Here is a 23,591-nt window from a genome sequence, read left to right on the forward strand (position 1 = left end):
CGCAAAAAATGAGATACATTAACTTGAAATAAGTGTATGAATGCTATATATAAAAAAAAAAAAAAAAAGAATCTACACAACTTTCCCCTGGCCAAAAACACTGTCAGTGGCAGAGATGAAACATTCTTACTTCTCAGTCCTACACTTGTTTCTCCAACCTTCTGACTCTAAACCAAAATTGTTTTTCATAATTGTATCCATAAATATTTATGCACACATTTTGGGGTAAAATTCTACTCCCATAGCAGTAGATGGAGAGGTAAAAATAGAAAAAAAAAAATGAAACATATCTTGCTATGCTATTTTTCACACAGTAAAACTGCAGTACTGAGCAATTTCATTGTGGGACTACTCCAAAAGCTTTGATTACCATATCCAAACAGAAAAAAAAGAAGACTGATGTGTCTCTATCAATATATATATATATATATATATATATATATATATATATTCTTTGAGTGTTTGAGTTTGCAGTGAGAAAAGGAAAGTGTGGAGAAAGGGGAGGGGAGAAGAAGAGGAGAGTAGAGGTGAGGAGAGAACTCAGCCCTCTTTCAATTTTCCACTTGGGGGTTTATTATCAGCTTTGACTGTTGTACAGCAGCCTCTGCCCTGCACTTTGGGCTGAGCCCCTGAACCACAGCAATTAATCCCAGAACGCATTATTTGGGCTTGTGAGGTAGAGTGACGCAGGGTGCTAAATGATGATAGGCCACAGAAAAAGGTCAAAAAACCCAGCGGGGCGAGCAGCACACATGTTGAGTGCTGTGAGAGCTCTGCTGAGTAGCTGCACGGCTAAGTGAGTTTGGGGGATTTCTCGGGTCTGCCCATTGCTCTCAGGGCTTGCAGTGCTGCAGGTAGCAAAGAAAGAAAGGCGGAGGGGGGGGGGGGAAGGGAGCCAGGCTGTGCAGATGTACAGTGAGGAAGTAATTCTAAAATGTGACAGCGCTGCAGCAGCGGTGGTGGATCTGCACGACTGGTTACACTGCTTCAGGGAAGTAAATTCGTGCTTGAGCCTTTTGTGTAGGAGGTCCGGGTGCAAACGGGGATACCCCAAAGCAGCGTTTTAAAAAAAAAATATAGAGATCAAAGCATGCGTACGGCTGTATGATTAACACACTTTGTACAGGGGATGTGCATCTCTCTGAACCACACACCAAGTCTCTGCCAGCTCTGTCATGCAGCCTAAAGTAACGGGGCACACCGAGGTGATTCTAGCCCACACTACAGCAGCAAACCTCATCACTTAAACAACGTATTGCTCAATGCAGAACTCTCAGAGAGCACACTGAACACTAAGCACACACAAATCATTCAATTAACAACAACATATACACGTATGCAATTCTTATGTCACCCCAATATAACTGCACTCTGCCATTTGCCAAAATCAGCTGCAATCCTTGGTTTCTAAAATTGTAAATTTCTACCTTATGAGGCAGCTTATGAAACCAGGTTCTGCCCTGGTGCTGCAGTAATACCTCCTTTTGTGGCAAGGCCCTTCTCCTTCCCATGCATGTGGAGGAGGCATAAATGTATATGGGTGCAGTGGTTAAATTCATTAAAACTGCCCTTTCACACCTCTGATGACTGCCATGCTGAGGGGATGGAGAGCCTATCTGAAATGGTAAAGCTCCAGACTGGCAAAGGCTTACATTACGTATTTAGTAGTGTAAAAGCTTTTATTTATCTGAGTGCATGAAAATGGCAAGCTTTACAGCCCAGGTCACCAAAGAGCAGCTGCCCCTGGGGATGCTCCGTGGCCTGCAGTGGGACAGCTCCCAGAGAGCAGCCAGCACAGACACCCAGGAGATACCTTCTGAGGAGCTGAGGAGGCAGAAGGCCACAGAAAGACAAATTTCCTGCATTTAGGCAACAGCAAACACAACAGCAAGTAATACAAGGAATAGGTCTTCAATCATCTGCTCCCCCTAACATTTTGGCACGTCCTTAGTGAATAACTAGCCACAGTCCCCAAGCCTCCACACCCAGAAGTGAGCATGCATCTTTTCCAGAACATGCAGGTACCATTTTTTAACCCCCTTCCCCCTTCTGCGTTATGTCCCAGTGACTAAGACTGGAATTCAAATCCTGCCTCATGGGATTTCATCACAAGGTTCACACCCCAGTGCCCCCTGGCCAGCAAGCCCCACGGTACTACAGAGGAGCAGGAAATGAGACTGGGGGGAAGGTAAGGCACCTCCCCATGCTGAAGCGACCTCAGCGTGCAGAACAGAGCTGAGAAAGGGTGAGCTCACAAACAGCAAGGCTGCAGCCTGGTGGTTTCACCCTGTTATTGCAGAAAGGAGAAATCTGGATCCTGGAGCTCTTGCTCCAGGCACTGTCTTCTGCATTTACATCGTAAAATAATTACCTAAAAGTTTCCTGGGCAAATTCTTTGTCAGAAAGTTTGGTCCAGGTGGATTTTAAACATAATGGATTAGCCAGAAGTTTACAGGGCTGAAATTTTGAGCATAAGCAGAGTGGAGGGGGGCTGTGCTTTCTGCTGAATCACCTCCTTAGTCTATAACCATCAGTTTGCTTATACATAAAATATAAATTATTATTCTTAGTTTTTATCAAATACTATGGCAGCAATATCTGTTCTGTGAGTTAACTGCTAAATGTACAGGTGAAACTCAAGTTGTCTGACATATAAAATAGCCTGAGAAAGGATGGTTGAGATAACAAAATAGCTGCTCAGCGGAATCACACAGAAATAAAGCAATTAAACCAATTCTTGAAATGCACTTGAAAGGCAGCATCCATAGGATGAGCATGCGTATCTATACCATATCCTTCAAACATAGTAAAGACTTTGGCTAGGTCCTTTTTTGTTTTGCTTCTTCACCGAGACAGAAAAAAATGCAGTGGTACGTGGATCTACTGCTCAGTGCAATTCAAGGAACGTAAGGCGTTCAGCAGCGTCATTCTTAGCTCTCCAGCACCCTCCTCCGGGCTCTGACTGTGCAAGCAATGTCCTCCCTTTCCTACTGTTCACCCCTGGCTGAATTATTTAATGTTGGGAGGCTAAAGACTAAGAAATGTTTCTTTGCTCCTTTTGAAGCCTTAGAGATTCCTTGTGTGGCAGAAATTCAGAAGAGCCTTCCCCCAGAACTATGCACTGTTACAATTATTTTGAACATCAGCTTTGTTGTATTTGTTTTGAAGCTAGTCATCACTGACTTGCTCACCATTTCCAACTCTAGGCTGTTAATTTTGAGCTTGGTTAGGAGACTGTACACTAAAACTTTTTTTTTTTTTTTTTTGGAATCATAGAATATTCTGAATTGGAAGGGAACTTCAAGGGTCATTGAATCCAACTCCTGGCTTCACACAGGAACACTCAAAAAGTCAGACTGTGTGTCTGAGAGCCTTGACCAAGTGCCTCTTGAGATCCAGCAGGCTCAGTGGTGTGCCCACTGCTCTAGGGAGCCTGTCCCAGTGCCCAGCCACCCTCTGGGTGCAGAACCTTTCCCTAACCCCCAGTCTGACCCTCCCCTGTCCCAGCTCCATGCTGTTCCCTCGGTCCTGTCACTGTCCCCAGAGAGCAGAGCTCAGCGCCTGCCCCTCCACTCCCCTCCTGAGGGAGCTGCAGGCCGCCATGAGGCCTCCCTTCAGCCTGCTCTGCTCGGGGCTGAACAAACCAAGGGACCTCAGCCACTCCTCATACGTCTTCCCCTCCAGACCCTTCACTGTCTCTGTAGCCCTCCTTTGGATACTCTTTAATAATTTAATGTCCTTCTTAAATTGCAGTGCCCAGAACTGCACACAGTACTGGAGGAGAGGCTGCACCAGAGCAGAGCAGGACAATCCCTTCCCTCAACCAGCTAGTAATGTTGTGCTTGGTGCACCTCAGGGCATGGCTGGCCCTTTTGGCTGCCAGGGCATGCTGCTGGCTCACATTCAACTTGCTGTTGACCAGAACCCCCAGATCCCTTTCTGCGGAGCTGCTCTCCAGCCTCTTGTCCCCCAGTCTGTTCATACAGCAGGGCTGCCCCTTCCCAGGCACAGAATCCAGCTCTTGCTCTTCTTACACTTCAAGCTGTTGGTGACTGCCCAGCCCTCTAATTTGTCAAGGTCTCTCTGCAAGGCCTCTCCACTCTCAAGGGAGTCAACTGTTACTCTTGACTTATTAACATTTGCAAACTTAGTTAATATGCATTCAAGTCCTGCATCCAGGCCATTTATACAAACACCAAAGAGAACTGGCCCTAAAATGGAGCCCCACAGAACCCCACTAGTGACTGGCCACCAGCCTCATGTATCTCCATTTACTAGAGCCTTTTGGGCCCAACCCGTCAGCCAAATGTTCAGCCATTGCTTGCTTTGATGGCAGTTAACGTCATTGGATGATATATTCATGTACAGGAGACTCAATCCTATATTACAGCTTCATCCCAAGTCAATGGGTAACTGGAAGGCAATAACCAAGCTACTGTCATGAGTACAACCTAATGAACCTTGCCAGGCCAGGCTCATGGCACGCTGGGCAAGTCGGTGCTCCCTCTCATTTTGCTGACTTTCTTCCCAGGTGCTTTGCAGCTCCATGGAAGGATTAGTCAGCAGATGTCTCAGCCAAATACTCTGGCATGTAAGAAGAACCTGCAAAAATCCCTTTGGAAAGGGAAAAATAAACTGCTTCTGAAATACGCTATGTCACACATCACTAGACTCACCTAAGGCAGCACCTTATGTAGCTGCTGATACCCAACTAGAGTTTATCAGCTTTGTGCAATTATGTTCACCCCCTACCCTAACAGACTTCAACCAGCAGCTACGCTTGTTTTTCACCTCACTTTCCAAGTCTAAAGAAGCATCAACTTCAATATGAAAACAGGGTGTCATCTTGATGTGGAATGACTACAAAAATAGGTCTCCCAAGTTTTTAATTCATCAAAGAGCAGAATTGTTGGTGTGAAAAAATTACTCTCATTCCCCCCCTTCTCCCCAGATTTGCAATTTGAGTCTGTGTTCAAATGAGTATCTCAGGCCAGACTTCTGAATCAAAAAGTGCAGAAGAGATTACTAATTACAAGTAGCACATTTATGTATCCTAGAAGTTGTACTTGTATGAATTATTCACCCAACTTCTTGGCAAAGATTTTTCAGGAGAAGACGCAATTAAGTAATATTAAATAATAATATTAGTAATATTAAATATTTAACATCAGAAGGTTTAAAAACATCCTAAACAACATATCAGAATTGTTTCCTAGGACACTATTCCTGTTGCTGGTTTGTTTTTCATTTAGATGTAGTGTAGAGTTTTTAGCCCAAGAGGTTACCATTTTCAATTTCTGTTACTCACTCCCAGACAAGAGAGACTGTGAAGAAAAACAGGTCACAGTACAAGGCTGTTAGTCATGCAGTCCTCCTGCTTCCTTCCTGTTGCACAAGCCTGTCAACTAAGGAGGGAGATCAATATGGGGCCGACTGTCTCCTTTTTACTACCTGACAAAACAAGCCTAGGAGTAACTACAGTGCTGGTGTGATGCGTATGGTGATACAGACTGATGCGGGACAAACAGTAGGATATTACTACTCCATTTCTCTTCTTTTCCGTTTTCAGCGTAGAATTGTAATATGTGCTGGTTCAGAACTGCTGTATCAGGGGCTTTGTTCTTTGTAATATTCACAGAAAACTAATATTGAAGAGAATTTCTCTTACATGCTGATTTGTTAGTATTGTTTTTCCTTACTGCTTATTCTCACTGGTGACAAATGCTCTTAAAACGTTTCCTCTATAAGAGAACTTGTGTTGAAGATTAAAAACTTGATCTAGATGAAGGCTTCACTTCGCTTTACTGGCCTCTGCTAAAAACGCAAACCCTTGCACTAGGCACTAGAGGGCACAACTGATATCATTCAGGCACATGATATTTTTAAATCTTAATATATTATTCCAGAGACAGAACAATGTATACAACTAACTTGATATTAATCCTAGGAAAAGGTATACAGAAAGCTAAAGTCGTTCCTGCAGAGTTGTCATATACAATATGATATTGTGATATGATTATTCTAATTCATTTAATTTCTAAGATAGATGACTGTACCTTACACCCTAACCAATGTTTTATGATTTGTACATAGAAAACACGCCACACAAAACTATGATACTCGCATTCCCACATGAACTTAAACAACAGGTATTAAGGATCAGCAAAGAGTATCATATGCTAAAGTAGGGAAGAGAAAAACCCACGAATGCCAATCTAGCTCAGTAGTTGAAGTAACCGATCCATGTAAGTGCTGTTTGTGTTTGCAAAAACACCAGCATCTATTATGTTCTTGACTGTGTTAATGACTCAATGCACTGTTGGCTTGAAGCAACAAAGCTGATTATTTCAGAGTAGTTTAGTTCTTGAACTTGAAAGAGTTTAATTATAATATCCAATAACGTATTCTTAAAACGTAGATTTTAAAATCAGACCATAAATGGACTTGGATGCAATAAAATGTGATGGTTATTTCTTCTTCTTTTGCATGTATCTCAAATGCATTTTCTTATCTTTATCCTATAATCAACTCAAAAATTTTCACTGCTCATAAGATATTAGAAGAGAATTTGAATAAAAGTACTAAATTGTTTTTAGATATGCAGGTGCTCTTTTTTGACCTGTTCTACTTTGCCTTTTTTTTTTTTTTTTTTTTAAACCACTGATTGACGATCACCTTTTTAATTCTTTTTCTTACTGGATGCTACATGCTATAGTAGGAAATATTATTTAGATGCATTTGGGGAATTACGATCTTTGTTCTTAAAGCAATTTGACTCATGAAGTAGCACTGCCGACTTCCCTCTGTCCCTATGCTAGCACGTCAGTGTTTTGACCCAGAAAACTCATTTCATTTAAGTGTGCTCTCTTGGTGCCACGCCTGCTTGTAGCTCTGCCTAGTTCCTTTTCTCTGCAGCCACTTTCTTATCTGCAGGTTTTTCAGTCTTCCTTCTGCTTCTCCAGTACTTTGTTCACTATATAAACTTTGCTGGCACCACCACAGCAATAGGCACTAGACTCAGTCTAACCACTTCCCAGCAACTCTCTGTCTTACAGCTTCTGACTCATGCTATCCAACCTGTTATTTTATAACACTGTTCTTACAGCACCAAGTACCAGACAGTGATTAGCCTCAGTGCAATAGTGAAATACGAAAATCTCTCATCTCTTTACCCCTCAATGTTAGCTAGGTTTTATGCACTTGGAGAACCTGTTTTTTTATATATCCCTGACTAGGGATATATTAGATGTAGAGCTTAGGGATATGGTTTAGTGGGGACTGTTAGCGTTAGGTCAGAGGTTGGACTCGATGATCTTGAGGTCTCTTCTAACCTAGAAATTCTGTGATTCTGTGACTACAGCTGTCACTCAAAAGGCTGTGGGAGTCCAGGTCTTCTGAAACTCATAGGGAAGGATATTATTTATATCCCTGTAGCCACCTAGATGTTGGAGGCCTGTGTAAGCCAAGCAGTGATTCTCCTTCTACTAGCATCAAAGGTAAGTGCAAGGAGTTGCATCTGAAGGTGATGAATTCAACTATAGAGACAGTTTAGAGAAGATGCCCTAAATTTTACGTGGCTAAAATTAGGAAAGAAGAATCCTGCCTGCTTGCCTACCTATGAGGAGAGCAGTTATGTGGGTTTGGGGTAGAGTGAGAAGAGAGAGGTAGACTGTAATCCCTTACATCGTAACATTTTCACCACTACAGCATCTTTGAAGTGGCTTCCTAAACCAATCACAGTACTTTCATGCCTTGTCACTGTTCAAAGGGACCATTACAGGTTCAGGACATTTAGTTACCTGAAGGGATATCCAATGGACAATTATTTCAAGTCAGGAACTAGTTCTCTCGAGTTCCTAGCTGGGTAATATACATCATATGACCAAGGGCATTTTTTATTAGTAAATTCAGTAACTTCAGAACAATATTATCAGTAGATATTTAGTATTGAAAATTGAATACAAAAGCTTCTCAGCAAAACAGAGATATTTTTAAAACAGCTTGTACAAAAATGGAGCTTTGTTTGTGTGCAGAATATAGCTGTGTGTCTTAAAATTAGCAATTGCTCATGGGACATCACTGGTAACAATTCAAGAAATTATTAATGGCCTCATTAAGGAGAGCAGATGGTTTCAAAGAAGCATAAAACACTTGGGAACTAAACTGCAGGTAGAAATGTGCCCAAATACCATTTGCAGAATACCATTTGACAGCTCAAGGCTATCCAAATCATCACTCTACCTGTGAACTTCTGAAGGAAGAGGCGGAAAATAGTTTGTGGACAGCATGACCTTGTATCTCATCACAGGAAAGGAAGAATGAAGAGGAATATGTCTCCATCCTGGGGAAGAAAATCTGGAATCAACTTCTGATGAAGAGAGTCATATGAATGATTCTTCCCTTTTTTAGTTACATGGCCCTTCCAATTTTGCAGGATACCTTTTATTTATTTATTTATTTTCCCTAGCAGATAAAATCAAATTGTCAAATCAGCCTCGTTACTGATTAACAGATTTTCTTGACCAATATTTGGCAAGGTTTGGCCTCTGAAAACCACCTAGGTCCACACTGAGCTCTTGATTCCATCTCACTACTAATCTCCCTATAATTGATCATCTTCCTGATACAACTACTTTCCTGCCTTCCTCATACTTTCTATTTTCTTGGATACTTTATTTTCAATTATTTTTCATCTCTCAGTCTTGCTTTGTGACGTTATAGTTATTCATCTGAGTGATCTCCAAGCCTGTGGAAGAATTCCAATACAACAGCACTAGAAGTACAACAACAGAATTATCTGAAAAGGGAAATAAAATATATTTTAAAATGAAATGGAAAAAGATAGGGTTAGTATTCAATGGAAGTTCTTGAATTAAGGCTACCTGCCCAAGATTTCCAGGTACAGTGTCTTATGTTTCCATTTTCTTTATAACTATTTACCTTAACATGAAACAGTTTCCTATTTATAGTAACTGTCTCTGTTCTTTCAGTTAATGCTGACTGTGTTTCTTTGTAGCAGAAATGAATGAGTCCTCAGAGGGGAACTGTAACAAAACTACTAATTTTCTTTTCTTTCTAGGCCAGATACTTAAAAAAAAAAAAAAAAAAAAAAAAAAAAAGTTAAAATCATATAAATGACACTTAGACAAAAATGGAACTCCTGAGTTCAGAAGACCTACTCCCAAAACTCCCACCCAGCTGATGCCTAACCTTAGGTAAAGAAAGCATAGGTTTTTTTCTTTTATATAGCATAATAGGAGTTGTGTGTCCACCCAACAGCTGTTGCATGTTTCAGCAATTGTTGGCACAAGGACTGGAGCCTTCGTGTTTCAAGGTCATGCCAGTGACTACAAAATTATGCCTACATTTATGTTTCTTCACCAAATCCTAAGGTATCTTTTTCTGCAGTGAAACACCTTCAGCAGGATCTGATGACAGACCACCACAGTGTTCTAGACTGCACCCAGGAGACGAGACGATTCATAATTATTTTCAGTCTCTTTAAATCTTAAAAGATGCTCATGGGACACAAAGAAACCTGGCCTCACATTTAAAATAAGGGGCTCTGAGTTGACTACCACCAACCAGGAGTAAAGCTGTCTAATAACCACAGATAATTCCATGTAAGCATCAGCTCAGCACTTGGTAGCCATCAAAAAAAACAAATTGTATGGTAATAGTTATTAGGATCAGAAGAGGGAAAATCATTACACAGCCAGGTAAATCCAAGGTGCCTCCATACTGTGAATGTTATCTGCAGATCTGGTTCCCTCATTTCAAGAAATGATACAGCAGAACTGGAAAAGGGCAGAGAAGAGCAATGAGAATGACTGAAAGCACAGAAGACTTTCCGAACAAAGAGCACCTGAAGAACACTCTTCTGTCTGGAAAAGATGAAATTTAGGAGGCACATGACACAAGTCCACAAAATCACCTTTGGACAGAGGAGACAAGCACAGATGGATTGTTGCTCTGTCACACCCAATACAAGAACCAAAGGGCATCAAATGAACCTGATAGGAACCAGATGCAAAACAGACAAAAGGGGTTGCTCTTCACACAGCAGAAAACAAATCTGTGGAAGTCCTTGCCAGGGACACTGCACAACTGGCACGGATTCACAGGGAGATTGGGCAAAGTATCTTGTGCAGAGAGGCAAACTGGAGGTTACCATACAAACTACATGTTCAAGTCCGAGACAAAGATAGCTGCAGTCTGAGAGAGCAGTGGGGTGAATATCCCACATGCTTACTGTGCTTTTACTCTTTCATAGCCAGCAGGCTTTTTCTCTTTCATAGCCATTCATTGTGAGCAGGGCTGAAGAGAGGATACCAGGTGGAATGGACCCTTGGTCTGAATCTCTGCTGTAATTTTCTTGTGTTCTCTGTCTTGTGTTAGAGACAAAAACAATCTGTGCCAACAGTCAATGAGGTTGTAAACATTCAAATGTTTACATTCAAACATTCAAATTCAAATTTAAGCTGAGGCAGGGGAAATTTAGGCTTGACATCAGGAGGGGGTTCTTCACAGAGAGGGTGGTTGCACAGTGGAACAGGCTCCCCAGGGAAGTGGTCACTGCACCGAGCCTGTCTGAATTTAAGAAGAGATTGGACTGTGCACTTAGTCACATGGTCTGAACTTTTAGGTAGACCTGTGCGGTGTCAAGAGTTGGACTTGATGATCCTTAAGGGTCCCTTCCAACTCAGGATATTCTATGATTCTATGAAATTTCTTATAAAGTATGACTCACTCAATCCATGCTCATGGATGGCTGACAGGGACAGGAGAATTTTCTTCCAGCTTGGTCACAACTACTTTTTGTCATTGCTAATTAGCACTTAATTACTTAGAGAGAAAAAATGTTTAAAAAAATATTATTGTAAGTGAGGACGGGAGAAAGCAATAGAAAATGCTATTTAAAAGAATAAATAAATAAATAAATAAATAAACACTCCCAATCTGCAAAACAAAATTCTCCTTGCAGAGGTGCATCGTCCTATGAGGATGTTTGAGCTACTGTTACACTGTCCTGAGTGTTAACTTTACAAATATAGGAGCAGTAGAAGAGGGCAAAGGAGGCTACAAGAAGCTCCACTTTGTCTTACAGAGTTGCCCAAAATGCAAAAATACATGGTTTCCCCAAATCACCCTGAAATTTCTCTTAAGAGCCCTAATAAACGTGCTCATGTGATTGCTAAGAAATAGCTGGATCTGGCTGCTGAAATCCTTATAAGTAGCCTTGTCCAAAGACAAACAGGAAATTGAAAGGATTTTTTTTTTTTTAATTTTATAAAATTATTAGAGATAAGAGATAACAATATTTGAGAAGAATGGATTTTAGGAATTAACATGGGAACTAATCATGCAAACTTTTACAGCCTTAGCAAGGAATAAGGTGGGTTTTTTTGTTTCTTTACTCCCTAAAGTACAGGCACAGTGCAATTTTTTTTTCTTTGCTATCTCTGTGAGTTATTACGTTATATGGTATGTCAAACATATAACATATATGTTGTCCAGGTACAGTATGTAAACTACTAGCGTTTTTCTTTTAGTTTCTCTTCTCTTACCACACGTAGACTTTATGCTTGGGTGGGGGGAGGGCAGATAAAGGAGTATAAATATTTTTGACTCTGTTACCAGAGGGGATGAAAAGACAAAAATAAAGCATCCTACCCAAGAGAAAGTAAACTGAAGCTGTGTTTCCTGAGTCCCTGCCCAGTTTTTTATCACACTGCTTCCCACACAAGCAGGAGAGCATCACCAAGCAGAATCTGGGCTCTGGCTTTATGCTCAGCATGCTGGCAGTTGGTGAGCAACTGCTGCGGCCCCAAGTTTCCGCTAGGGTCACTTCCCATTTCTGGACACCGCTGTCCCCAGTGCCGGCGGCACTGTGCATGTTACCTTCTCCTGGAGGAGCCGGGGAGAGAGCCGAGGGCTTTGTGTCTCCCCTAACGCAGCACAGCCGGTGGAAAACACCAGCAGGGCAAGGTTTGCACAGAGGTTTTCTGCACACCCGCTGCGAGAGGACGCGGGTGGCTCTGTCACTCAGTGCCAGGGGACCGATCTGCTGGTGTCTGCCCCGGTTTCTCCCGTCCGAACCGAGCCCCAGCACCGCTGCGGGTAAAGCCATGGGGGAGGCAAGGGGGCCACGGCGCTGTCCCGGGTGGGTGGCAGGGCTGTGTGGGAGGGACAGGGGGTGAATGGGCCTGACACCAGTTTTTAGAGGAAAAAACGAGAACACTCTCCGCCTTTTCCTTTGTGGAGGCTTTGGAGAGTGACGCAGCACATCCACGTTCACCGAGCGGGGAGCTGCGCTTTGCTAAGCGCAGCAGCAACAGCTCCACCGGGCACTCTTGTGGCCTCTGCCAAAAGCTGAATGTGAGGGGACGTGCTCGCTGAGCAGAGGTCAGCCAGCCCAGCAATATTTGCCAGAAGAGCACACGTACGGCCTGCCTGCCCTCCCGCAGGCCTACAGCCCGTTCGGCACCACGCAGCACGGCGCTCCCAGCCAGGTGGTACCGCGCTGGTAGCTGCCCGTGCACCTCCTCGTGGTGCTTACAACACCAGCAAATCTGCCGTTTGAGTTCACAGGCCGTGCTGGATTCTCAGGAGAGAAGCTACCGAGTGCTGCTGGAAAATGGCAGGTAAGAAAAAAAATACCAATAAGGATGCTATTCGCTTCGGTCCTGGGCACACTGCTATATGGAATACCTGCAGGGTTTACTCGTGATACTAAAGCATTTTTATTTTTTTCAAATCACCACAATTTCTTCAGTAAAGGATGCATTTGAAAACTCCAATCTCACCACTATTTGAGTGCCTCAACTCCACTGCAAGGGAAACAAACTAGCACCTTGCAGAATTAATCCTCTGGCATCTCTGAGCTCATCATCCCCAGCCACTGAGCTGCTTATTTGCTGAGAGCTAGTGAGACCAGCAAAAAAGCAACTGCTCCTACAATGAGCAAGCAAGCAGTGCTCTAAATAGTTTATACACTTGCTAAATTTGTGGTAGCATCTAACCACAAATTGTAGTAGACTTCTGGCAAAGGTAGTAGAAATCACTACCTCTTATAATTTATGTTAAAAAAAAAAAATTATGTTAAAAATTTATGTTAAAAAAAAAAAAATTGTTCAAAAAATTGGTATTGTTTTTTCAAACCTTCAGCACTGGTTCTTGTACCTCTGACACCACAAACTTACCTGCTGCCCTGATGGTGGTCTGGGACATGCAGCTCATGTCCACTGAATTCAGGAGATATCTGTCACAGATTGGCAGAAAGGAGCCAAGAGCTTCATATTTTGCAGATCCAGCCATTTTCAGTAAGCCCTGGAAATCCTCTTATGTATGTATGTACAAACATATTACCCCATAAGAATATTTTATTACCTTTCCCTTGTGTTCAGTGATGAATTATTATTTTTTTTAGAGAATTATTAAAGTTGAACGGGCTATATACCATAACATTTTGAACAAGTAAGCTCTAATACACCTTGTGGATCAGTTTAAGCAGCCGTATCCTAACATATCCATCTTGCCACTCAGTTTAGATTAAACCTGCTTTATTTTGAGATACAACAGACAGCTCATTGACACATCTAAGAAAAAAATCACATCACTTTCTACTGTAGTCACTGTGAAGATGCTGAAGTGGGACAGTGGCATCTGAAACATCTACCCTGAGGTTGTCACTTGCACAGCACCGCAACAGAAGACGTAGGGAATCCGCAATGCAGGAGGATGCTCTGAACTCAGAAATTGTTTCCATAACAGTCTGAGAAAACATAAATTGGCACTGCTTTGATCCCATCCTGTCCCTCACTCTTGCTCTGTAGCTCATCTGACTGTGCTCAGGGAGCTAAGCCAGCAGAAAACTGTTTGCTTTTTTGTTTTGTTGTTGTGTAAGGAGAGAGTTTTTGAAGGAATGAGCTGAACACAAGTGCTGGCTCAAGAGGATGGACCATGCCAGAGGAGAAGTGGGAAAGCCCTGAGTGCACTGATGTAGGGCAGTGTGGCCTGCTCTGGAAAGGCACCTACTGTCCACTGAGCCCTGCCTAGGAAAACCCAGCATAGCACAGTATTGCTGAAGGGGTGGGGAGGCATTTACTGATTCATTCCTCTGCTGGGCACGAGTCAAATGCTGGCATTATCAGTTCTGCACTGCTTGGAAATCACAGTACAGAAAAATGAAGAACCTGGCCCTGGCTCTGCAAACTCTTTTGTATCTGCCTACCTCAAAGGTGTCTTCTGTTTTTCTTTCTGCCTCCAGGGAGAAAAGTCCTGATAGTCTATGCACACCAAGAGCCCAAGTCTTTGAATGGATCTTTGAAGACAGTTGCTGTGGAAGAATTAAGCAAACAGGGCTGCACTGTCACAGTGTCTGATTTATACGCAATGCAGTTTGAGCCAAGAGCAACAAGAAATGACATTGTTGGTAAGTCTAGCCAAAATACTTTATTCATTTTTTTATTTTTTTTTTGAGACTGACATTAATCTTATCTATGCTGCTGCACTGACAAGCTAGAACCCATGCTGTTAGGTGCATTCTGAAAAATTGTTGCTATTATTTCATACAAATATACTCCAAATAACAAGACCTGTTTTTTTTTATTTTCTGTAAGCACTGACCAAGAAATGCCAGTGTAGGAACATAACTATCACCTGTTTTTAAAAAAATCTGATGAAAAACGGCTCTTCAATTAGAGAGAGGAAACACATCTGTAGTGCAGACCTGTAAAACAGTGTTTTGCTTTTAGACCAAAATAAATGAGGAATGGTATTGTTTTCCTGGTACTTGCAGTCAACTGAAGAGACATTCAAAGAAACATGTTCTCTTAATGAACAATATTACAAATTCCTATAGCAAATTAGCTCCAGGCACTCAAGTACACAGGCTTTTGAGTTGTTTTGGCACCTTCCAGCAACCTTGATAGTGCGTGATTATTAAAAATGACTAGAGGTTGCAGCTGAGACTTGAGAATAATAGCAATGATCTTGTTAGGCTTATGGAATATTTTCATGATTAAGAAAGTTCCACCGTGCTCTTAATAGCATTTAGCCCCAGTACTTTTTCTGGTCAGGAAAAGCAAAGCTATGACATAATCTGAGAGAACTTTAGAACAAGAATTCTTTAGAACTAGAATCAAAAAGAAATAGCACAGGCCTAATGCAAGCATCGGAAAAAAAATAAAATAAAAAAATAAAAAACCCACTTGTTAATGATGAAATGTAAGCATTTCTAAAAGTCCACTCATGAATACGAACCTTGACTCACAGTAAGGTTAGTTACTGAGAGGCAAAAATGCATTAGCACTTGCCAGAACCAACCTCTGATGTAAGTTTCCGATCCCATTCTATGATGTACTTAGCTTCGTTCACGAGGTTACTACTTCTACTACTTCTACCTTCCACTGCTTGTCACCCGTCCTTCTGCTAGAGGCTGACAATCTGCTAGTTCAATCAGCAGGAATGAATGTGCATGTCTGGTTCAGACACACTTGGCTCAGCTCACCCAACTGTAGCACAGTCAGCAGAGTCAGCCTTTACTGGTTCCCCCAGCCCCTGCTGAGTTTCCAGAGAGGCTGAAAAGCAGCTACATAGTGCTTGTGACTGCAGAGAGGTTTCAGTGATCCCTAATGCAGATGCAGAGCAATTAGCAAAATTATATTAAATCCTCTGAAATCATCTACCTGCATCGCCAGAGTCTAGAGCCAAGCTTAGGTCCTCTTTTTGCACATCATATTCTGTCTCCTACAGAAAGGTAAAAGTTTTAGTACTCTGAGATAATCTATCCCTCTCCAGTTTACAATCAAGTCATCATCTGTCAGCTGTGATGATACAGAATAGCTTTTTTTTTTTAAAAAAAAAAAAAAAGAAAGTGGGACAAAATCAGAAAGTAGTACCTTGATTCAGAACTGTAGATCACAACCTGTGTTTAATTCTTACCTGGCTACAGGGCTAGGAATGGAGAAAGCAGTGACCATGCCCTTCTATCCACAGATTGCTTGCACAACTCAGATGAGTTCAATTATGGAGTGGAGACCTGGGAAGCTTACAAGAGAGGAGGTTTGTCCGATGATTTGATTGAAGAGCAAAAGAAGGTGCAGGAAGCAGACTTGCTGATTTTTCAGGTCATCATTTTAAATTGTATTAAAAGGCTTCAGTTGTAACGTACAGGGTTGAAGAAACCAAAAGCAGCAGTAAGCAAGAAGATTACAGATTTCATTAGGAACACTGCATCTAGCCAGAGTAAAAACAGGCGGTAGCTCAGCCATCTACATAGAATAGTTTTTACCCAGCATAGCAATTTCAAGGTGTCAGGCTTTTCTGATATGATATATGTTTTTAGAAAAAAAAATATCAAAAACACTAGATCATGTGTGAGTATTATTAGTTCTGGCACAATATGAATTTTTCACACAAATAATGGCTCCACACCGACATTTTTGGTGTTTAGGAAGACATCTGAAATCAGATCTTTAAAACACCCAAGTAAAATTCATACTGTACTTCACTTAAAAAAATAATATTCAAAAACTACATGATCAGACTACTTTTGTGAAGACTGCTCCTCATGCCACCTGCACTCTAAAACAATTGCAAGGAGCAACTCAGATTGGAAAGGATTGAGTGTGAAATAACACCATAATTCTATATATAAGAACTGTGCCATATTATCAGGCAGCCTGACGGTATCCTCTTACCTTGGAGCACAAGAAAAGCAAGCATAGATCTACACACAGAAGAGTGTGTTGGGCCTTGAGGTGACCCTGCAAAGTTTTAAGCTTGGGATATGGCAACAGACACCCAACCATCAGCTGTAGGGACAAGGACTTTATCTCTAAGCAGCGGTAGAGTAACAAGCACAGATCAGTAGTATGATTACTTGAGTTGCTATGACAGCAAATCCAGTGACTCACCAGTACTGGGCCAAACTCAACATCTGGATGCACAAAGAGGTATACAACCATGGCTATCAGGCAGGCCAGCAGGGCATGGCTTCTTTTCTGGGCAAGCAGCTGGGAGCAGCCAGCAGGCCTGGGGAATTCTGACTTTCCCAATTGTGCTGCCCTCGTCCATTGCTGAGTTGCAGAAGCACTGTCTGGAGTCGCTAACCGATCATTACACCTCACCCCTGCTCTCCTCTCTGCCGGTTACGTCTTTGGTGTGCACGGGGCACAGGGATATCACAGAAAGCAAAACGAGCCCCACAACGTAGAAACAAAGTTCCCTGTGTGAGACAGATGCTTGGGTGCAGAGTAGCTCCTAAATGAAACAGTGGGGTGAAACATGTCACATACTTGTGCAAACGCAGTCAATGGCAAGGATAAAGTACACAATGTACTGTCATCCAGAGTGCTGACAGCTGAGAGGCCCTGTGTAATAAAAACAAAAAATAATCTGACCATATTCACAACCAGACTGTTGGCCTTAGGCACAGCCTACCTATATTCCACTGTCCCGTTCTAGATGAAATCTAGGATGTGACTATATCTCAAGCACGCATTTCAACATATGCTGTTGTAATTTTCACGATATTGCTTCTGAGATTACTAAAACATCCCCGGAAGGAAGTGGTTGCTTTCTACTTTCTGTCCTTAAAATACTATGCAGAGTTGAGTGTGTTCTGGTGCATAAAAATAAATAAATAAATAAAAATAAAATAGAAATCAGAAAGAAAAGAAAAGAAAGAAAAAAGCCTCTTAAAGATACTGCAGAGTAATTTAAAATTTACTATAGCCTAAGCTCACCACTTCCAAAGATCATGGTGACTGGCCATTTCTACGCAGTTTCCAACTTGATTTAAGCCATATGCACATAAGCTTCTAATAGAATTTCTTCTTTCACACTGCACAGTGTACAAAGGTTTCAGAAGAGCAATTCATCCTAGAACAGAAGTCCATTAAGCGTTCAAGACAATGCAAATAAGACATGGTGATTTTAGGCTGTAGACCCATGGGCTAACTGGAGGATCGAGGAACAGAGCCCTACTGTTAGAGAGGAGGCTTTCTTCTCAGGAGGAGTTATCATGTCAGATACTACGGCACTTGTCAGAGGACTGTCAGATCAGAACTGATCACCAGACGTCAGTCCCGGTAACAGGGCTCTCTGTGCCATTTTGGCAGCACTAACCATTAGCATATACATGTACGCTCCTTTCGCATTTCAACCATCGGAGACACAATTCTGTACAGCCTTAAGCCTGAATTAAGTGACACCTTCCTGCCTTATCGTTTTCCAGCTTTCACTTGTGTGGAAGCCCTCACATTCACCATGGTGTCGATGTACTGCAGCTGTTTAGCTAGGTACCTGAGACTACCACAAACAGGGCACTTCAGTTATTTTTGCCAAGCAAAGTTACTGCCTCTCCTTCCTGGAAGAAGGCATGTACAAGGTCTGAACAGATTAAGAGAACAGGACACTGCCTACAGACCAGGCCTTAGGATGCCCTGGATTCTCTGTATTAACAAGGTAATTTCCTTTTTGTTTAGTTTCCCTTGTACTGGTTCAGCATGCCAGCAATCATGAAGGGCTGGATGGACAGAGTCTTGGTCCAAGGATTTGCTCACGAATTCCCCAACTGTTATGATTCCGGTTTGCTGAAGGTATGCTTCTGAAAGTGTTTTATTAAGACCGAGATCTTTGCAATGCACTTCAGTAGCAGTCTTTCTTTTCCATTACGTTTGTATAAAGCTTTTGCTTTCAGCTCTCCTAAAAGCAGACCATAGCTTTTTCTGTGAAGGAATGACTTATTTTCTTGAAACCTGTGGCTTATTCTGGCCTTCAGTATTAGACTTACATTAATTCAGGTCTTGGAAGTTGAATTTCTTATCAATCCAAATGTATCCTGAGCAGCACGCAACAACTGCTCTAGTGGTAGCACAAGGAGGTACAAAAACTTCTTCCCAGTCTATTACAAGGACTGATTCCCTCAGCTCTCTCCAAAACACTTTCCTGATATGAGTTCTCTGCAAAATGTTGCAAAAGGGAGACACGAATAAAATGAATCACTTTATAGCTGAGGGGGAAGAAGGCAAGTGCCATGCACCTTGAAGCAGTTGTGCTTGATTATTACAGAAGCCTAAATATACTAGTTCAGGCTAGCGGGGCTGTAGCAGGTCAGCATTTCCAAACAGAGAGCTAGTGCCTAGCCCTTGATATACCACGGTATTCCAGAGTAGCTGGACGATTAACATCATCCATCAACATCATGCATCAACAGAAACTTCATCTTCAAAATAAAAATACTTCAGGAAAGCGTGTGGGGGAAGCTTGGCTTAAGTATTGGTGACAGACTCTTATTTTCAATCAGTCCTTGCTTATTCTACACAAACTAAGAAAAGCCATGGGTTTAGGTCAAGCTTAGCACTCTTCTTACAGCTCTGTAACGACAATTCTAAAGGTAAAATATTCTGACATGCATAAACAGGAGAGTACATGAACAAAACGTGAGGTAGAAACTTTGTATCCCTGGAAAGTCTATGAAAAAGAGAAGTGATTTTTTAGTATAAAAATCTGTATGGTTAATTTTTGAGGTAAAGGTTTAAGCTGTTGTGTTCTTGGTTAGGATATGGAGAACACATATAAATAAGGAACACAGTTCTCGTGTCAGAAAGTAACTGGAAAATGATCCTAATTTGATGAAGTTTGATGAAGTGGCCATTCTGACAGCTCTCAATAATAAAGCTCTAGTAATACATTGTCCCCCATATGATTAGAAGCAAAGCAGTTGTGATACTGCACCATCATGCCACCCAAAAAAAAAAAAAAAAGTATTTTAATTATGGGAGGTAAGACAGAGAGAAGTGCTGAGCACAAGCCCATGGCCAACACCAGAGTTATAGGATTAGAAGAAAAAATGTGGTTTTAGAACACCTGAATGTTCCAAAAGTGAGGAGCAAGCCCAGATCTGAACTGGGATTGTAGCACACAATTTCTGCTTTCAGGAAAGCGAGGAATAAAGATATCCACAGTAGTGAAGTGCTTTCCAGCCAGAGTTTTCCAAACATTTCACAGGAGAGAACAAGGGTCAGCTCTGCTTCATACAAGGCTGTCAGTACATGTAATTCCTTTTCTTTTCAATCAGCCTCTGCCCAAAGCCCTGGCATGCAGTCTGCTGTTCAGGTGCATGCCTTCAGTCTGTGACTCGGAGCCACTGCTAAACTCAAGGTTTGCGGAAGGGGACACCTGCAGAAACTGATGCTGCCCAGCTTCCCATGAATCTCTCTTGAACTATTCAAACAGTCTTTTTTTTTTTTTTTTTTTTTTTTGATGTTGTTGTTTTTAATTCTAGAATAAATTAGCCCTGTTTTCTTTCACCACTGGAGGAAGCAAAGAGATGTATGCAAAAGGAGGTATCAATGGTGATATTCGCTATCTCCTGTGGCCCATGCAGGTAGAGCTATGAATATTTGGTTGTTACTTGTCTGCATTAATTTTTATTATTTAATTTGTTTTAGAAACTGTATTGATGCTTATTTGATGAAAAATATATTCATAGTTAGCTCTATAATAAAAAATAATTAGTCATTTACAAGCATCTGTAAGTTATCGCTGGGCCCTAAAATCCTGAGACTTCTTTAAGAGTCCACAGACTTTTAAATTTGTTTTGTGCCTCTTCCTCTAAACTGGAATCTAGAGAAAGCTTATAATGTCTATCTTTTTAATTTCTCTAGTGTAATAGGATTTCCTTTAGCCTCGGTACACAGGGTTTCTTTTCCCTGTAGCTACCTGATTCACATAGGATGCGGGACAGGAGGGCACTCGCACATTATCCTGGCATTTACAATCAGCATACAACAGTTAGCATGTCTTGTCTTATTGCTACCCTTTTGCCAGAGGTAGAAGTAGTGCTTTCAGGAATTTAAGTGGCAAGGCAAATTGCAACGACCAGTGTTTGATATAATACAATGAATGTGTTTTGATTTTACTGGAAATTCCCTCCTCTCCAAACCCTTTTGATTACTAGCTGTGTGCCCTTGCGAGGCTATCTAGCTGCACAGCTTGCAAGTCAACGTAACAAAGAATGCTATATGCAGCTGCAAATTCAGACAGACACGGAGGGAAAAAGGCAAGTTGAGCTGATTTCAAAGGCACAAATACTCATTCAGAATTGTGTGGCTATGCTGGAGGCAAAAGGTTAAAAAAATACATAAAAGGAGATGAGAAATGTGCTGCAACCCTGAACAATCCGTTCAATTCAAGCAGCGTAATGAACTTCAGGCTGTCTCTGATCTTTGCAAATTTAATAGAAAATGGCAGCCAAAGAGAACAATTCTATGGATTTAGTAGCACTTAAAAATTAATTGTACAGAGCAGAATAAATTAATATGGCTTTATCTTTCAGTGTGTTGTATGTCATTCTGCATAATGCCTAGCTTTCAACACAAGCTGCCAAGGCAAACAATGAACTTGTGCAATTTATTTCCCTTCTCCTGATAAATGCACAGAATTAGAAAACCTGCCGTATCGGGTCAGAGGAAGTTTCAGAACTGAATACTGCACATGCTCAAATTGAAAGTGAAAAGCTAACTGAGGCATTTCTCTGTTTGCTTTGGATCTAGCATGGCATCATGCACTTCTGTGGTGTCAAAGTCCTTGAGCCTCACATCTGCTTCGCTCCCGAATATGTCTCTGAGGAGAAAAGGAAGGAGATGCTGCTTGCTTGGGCCCAGCGTCTGAAGACTCTTTGGAAGGAAGAACCCATAAACTGCTCTCCTGAGTGGTATTTCAAGTAATGTTCAGACACAGGACTACAGAGAAGAATGTTCCCATTCTTTCTGGTGCTTCATCGCAACATCTGAATGCTGACCTCGTAATCCATACACATTGTAGGTATCTTGAGTACTACGGCTAGCAGCTTAGCTGGCAATAAAGAATTTATCTTTATTTCCTGAGGGATTCTTTTCAATGATGAGTGCACAACTCTTTGTGAAGAATTATCCTTGCTCATATAAACAGTGACATCCTGCCTGCAAGCGGTTGGTAACACAAGTGGTATTTAATTGCAGATTATACCATTGTTGCTAATAAAACAGTAAAGCACGTAGCCAAGCTTAACACTCCTTGTACGAACAGCCACTTTTTTTTTTTGTTTGTTTAATTGGCCAGGGAATGTACTGCCTACGCTCAGCCTCATTATGGACAAACCTGTTCCTTCAAATGGGAGATCTACACTCGTACCTTTGAGCCATGAAGCCAGATTGTGAATAATGCGAAAGGATGTACAGTTGCACAGTGACTTAGACAACTGGAAAGCTTTCTTGGCAGCTTAGGCTTTTCTGTATACTTACAAATATATTAAAGCCAAGACACGCCAGAAAAGGAAAGGAGCAAATAAAAATGTTCCACAGTAGTACAAATATGTATTGCTTTTTTTTTTTTTTTTTTTTTTTTTTTACAGCATAGCTTCTACTTGTAAAGTAAGCAGTTTCCTAAAATCAAAGGGAACTGACTATTTTTATTACTCTATTTAGAGACAAAAGAGAATTACATCTATTCCCTGCCCTTGCACACCAGCCAGCATTGCTATTCAGGTCTGGTGAGCTTGGTGCATCCCCTACACCGTGAGTATAAGATGTACCTGTCAGTTGGAGGGCCAGAAAGCCCTCCCAAAAAACTGCAGAAGCACTGTCGATGTATGGGCCATGACATAAAAAAAAAAAAAAAAAAAAAAAAAAAAAAAAGATTTTGCTTCTTGATATCTGGGAATCTTATCTTGAACTTTACTGGAATAATTTTTTCTTGCTTAGCTACGTAATTTCTTGCTTTGATAAACTTACCTAACAGCTGACTTTGCACTTTGATATTGAAGGAATGTAGCCAGAATAAGAGACAGTCTGAGTCACCGTGGAATGACACTCGGCCCTCCGCAAACAGAGCATGCATGCTGCAGCCTTGTTACGCCCCACCCTTAGGTTTCTTTAAGGATTGTGAGCAATAAACATGCCAAGCCCAGGCTGGGAAGGGGCAGAGTTATCTAACACTCCAGACGGGGAATTGCTAGAGCAGGGAAAGAGACATGTTCCTGTTTGTCACTGTATGAGGTGAAGGGCTGCTGGACCGGGAAGCAGCACTACTCCAGGCTGTTCCAAGTGTCTGCTTCAGTGTGTATGACTCACAGGCCATACATTACCCAAGCAAGAATTTTGCCTTGGTTCAATAACCCTTGTGTATGAAAGTGAAGTGGAATAAAATAGAAAATATTACCTGCACGAGTTGTAGGGAAAGCATATTCTTGCCTAAAGGACATAATGAAATCAACTTCAAGTTAGCTAAAGAGGGGCTAAAAGACAAATAAAACCCTGTCCAAAAGAAAATACAGTCAAATGCAGAGAAAAACTAAAGCTTGACCACATATAACTAGTTGCTTTGGAGGGGAGCAGTTTGTTGGAAGATGAACAAAAAGATCTGTATTCCTCAGAGTATCTTCAGATTTGTAGAACAGAATTTTAAGATTTTCTGCATTTTATAATCACAAGATTTTCCTTGCCAGAAGACAGATGAGTATTTGGTATTGAAAACAATCTCAGCTTACCTGGAAATTCTTCCGTTCTCTGTTGCTAACCAGAAATATCTGATCCAGCCCTTTG

At 41.5% G+C, this 23,591-nt stretch overlaps 1 protein-coding gene and 1 long non-coding RNA gene across 6 annotated transcripts in view; one reads left to right on the top strand and one right to left on the bottom strand.

Moving 5' to 3' along the window:
- Positions 1–23,591, bottom strand: part of LOC311431864 — a 74,277-nt gene that overhangs the window by 20,786 nt on the left and 29,900 nt on the right. The window contains exon 3 of the long non-coding RNA XR_014689673.1: positions 8,242–8,341. This is a non-coding gene — a long non-coding RNA (uncharacterized lncRNA). The remainder of the gene's footprint in view (positions 1–8,241; positions 8,342–23,591) is intronic.
- On the top strand, positions 5,390–21,888 carry NQO2 (N-ribosyldihydronicotinamide:quinone dehydrogenase 2). Of its 5 annotated transcripts, none has more exons than XM_084509823.1 (7): positions 5,390–5,527; positions 12,265–12,644; positions 14,270–14,434; positions 16,000–16,130; positions 18,492–18,605; positions 20,294–20,395; positions 21,564–21,888. In XM_084509823.1, exons 2-7 carry the CDS (start codon positions 12,638–12,640, stop codon positions 21,735–21,737), a joined length of 693 nt encoding a protein of 230 aa, XP_084365949.1. In that variant the 5' UTR covers positions 5,390–5,527; positions 12,265–12,637; the 3' UTR covers positions 21,738–21,888. The 5 variants fall into 5 exon arrangements, with proteins under 5 accessions (XP_084365949.1, XP_084365947.1, XP_084365948.1 ...); XM_084509821.1 differs by lacking the exon at positions 5,390–5,527 and adding an exon at positions 10,741–12,120 and having other exon boundaries at positions 12,585–12,644; XM_084509825.1 differs by lacking the exon at positions 5,390–5,527 and adding an exon at positions 10,748–12,120 and having other exon boundaries at positions 12,592–12,644.

The sequence above is a fragment of the Aythya ferina genome, assembly GCF_964211825.1.
Source record: "Aythya ferina genome assembly, chromosome: 2".
Taxonomy (NCBI): domain Eukaryota; kingdom Metazoa; phylum Chordata; class Aves; order Anseriformes; family Anatidae; genus Aythya; species Aythya ferina.

Coding starts and splice junctions, on each gene's coding strand:
- NQO2 (XM_084509821.1), top strand. CDS start 11,787: ATGCTCAGCATGCTGGCAGTTGGTGAGCAACTGCTGCGGCCCCAAGTT. Junction 12,121..12,584: donor GAGCCCCAGCACCGCTGCGG/GTAAAGCCATGG, acceptor CTGCCGTTTGAG/TTCACAGGCCGTGCTGGATT. Junction 12,645..14,269: donor GTGCTGCTGGAAAATGGCAG/GTAAGAAAAAAA, acceptor TTCTGCCTCCAG/GGAGAAAAGTCCTGATAGTC.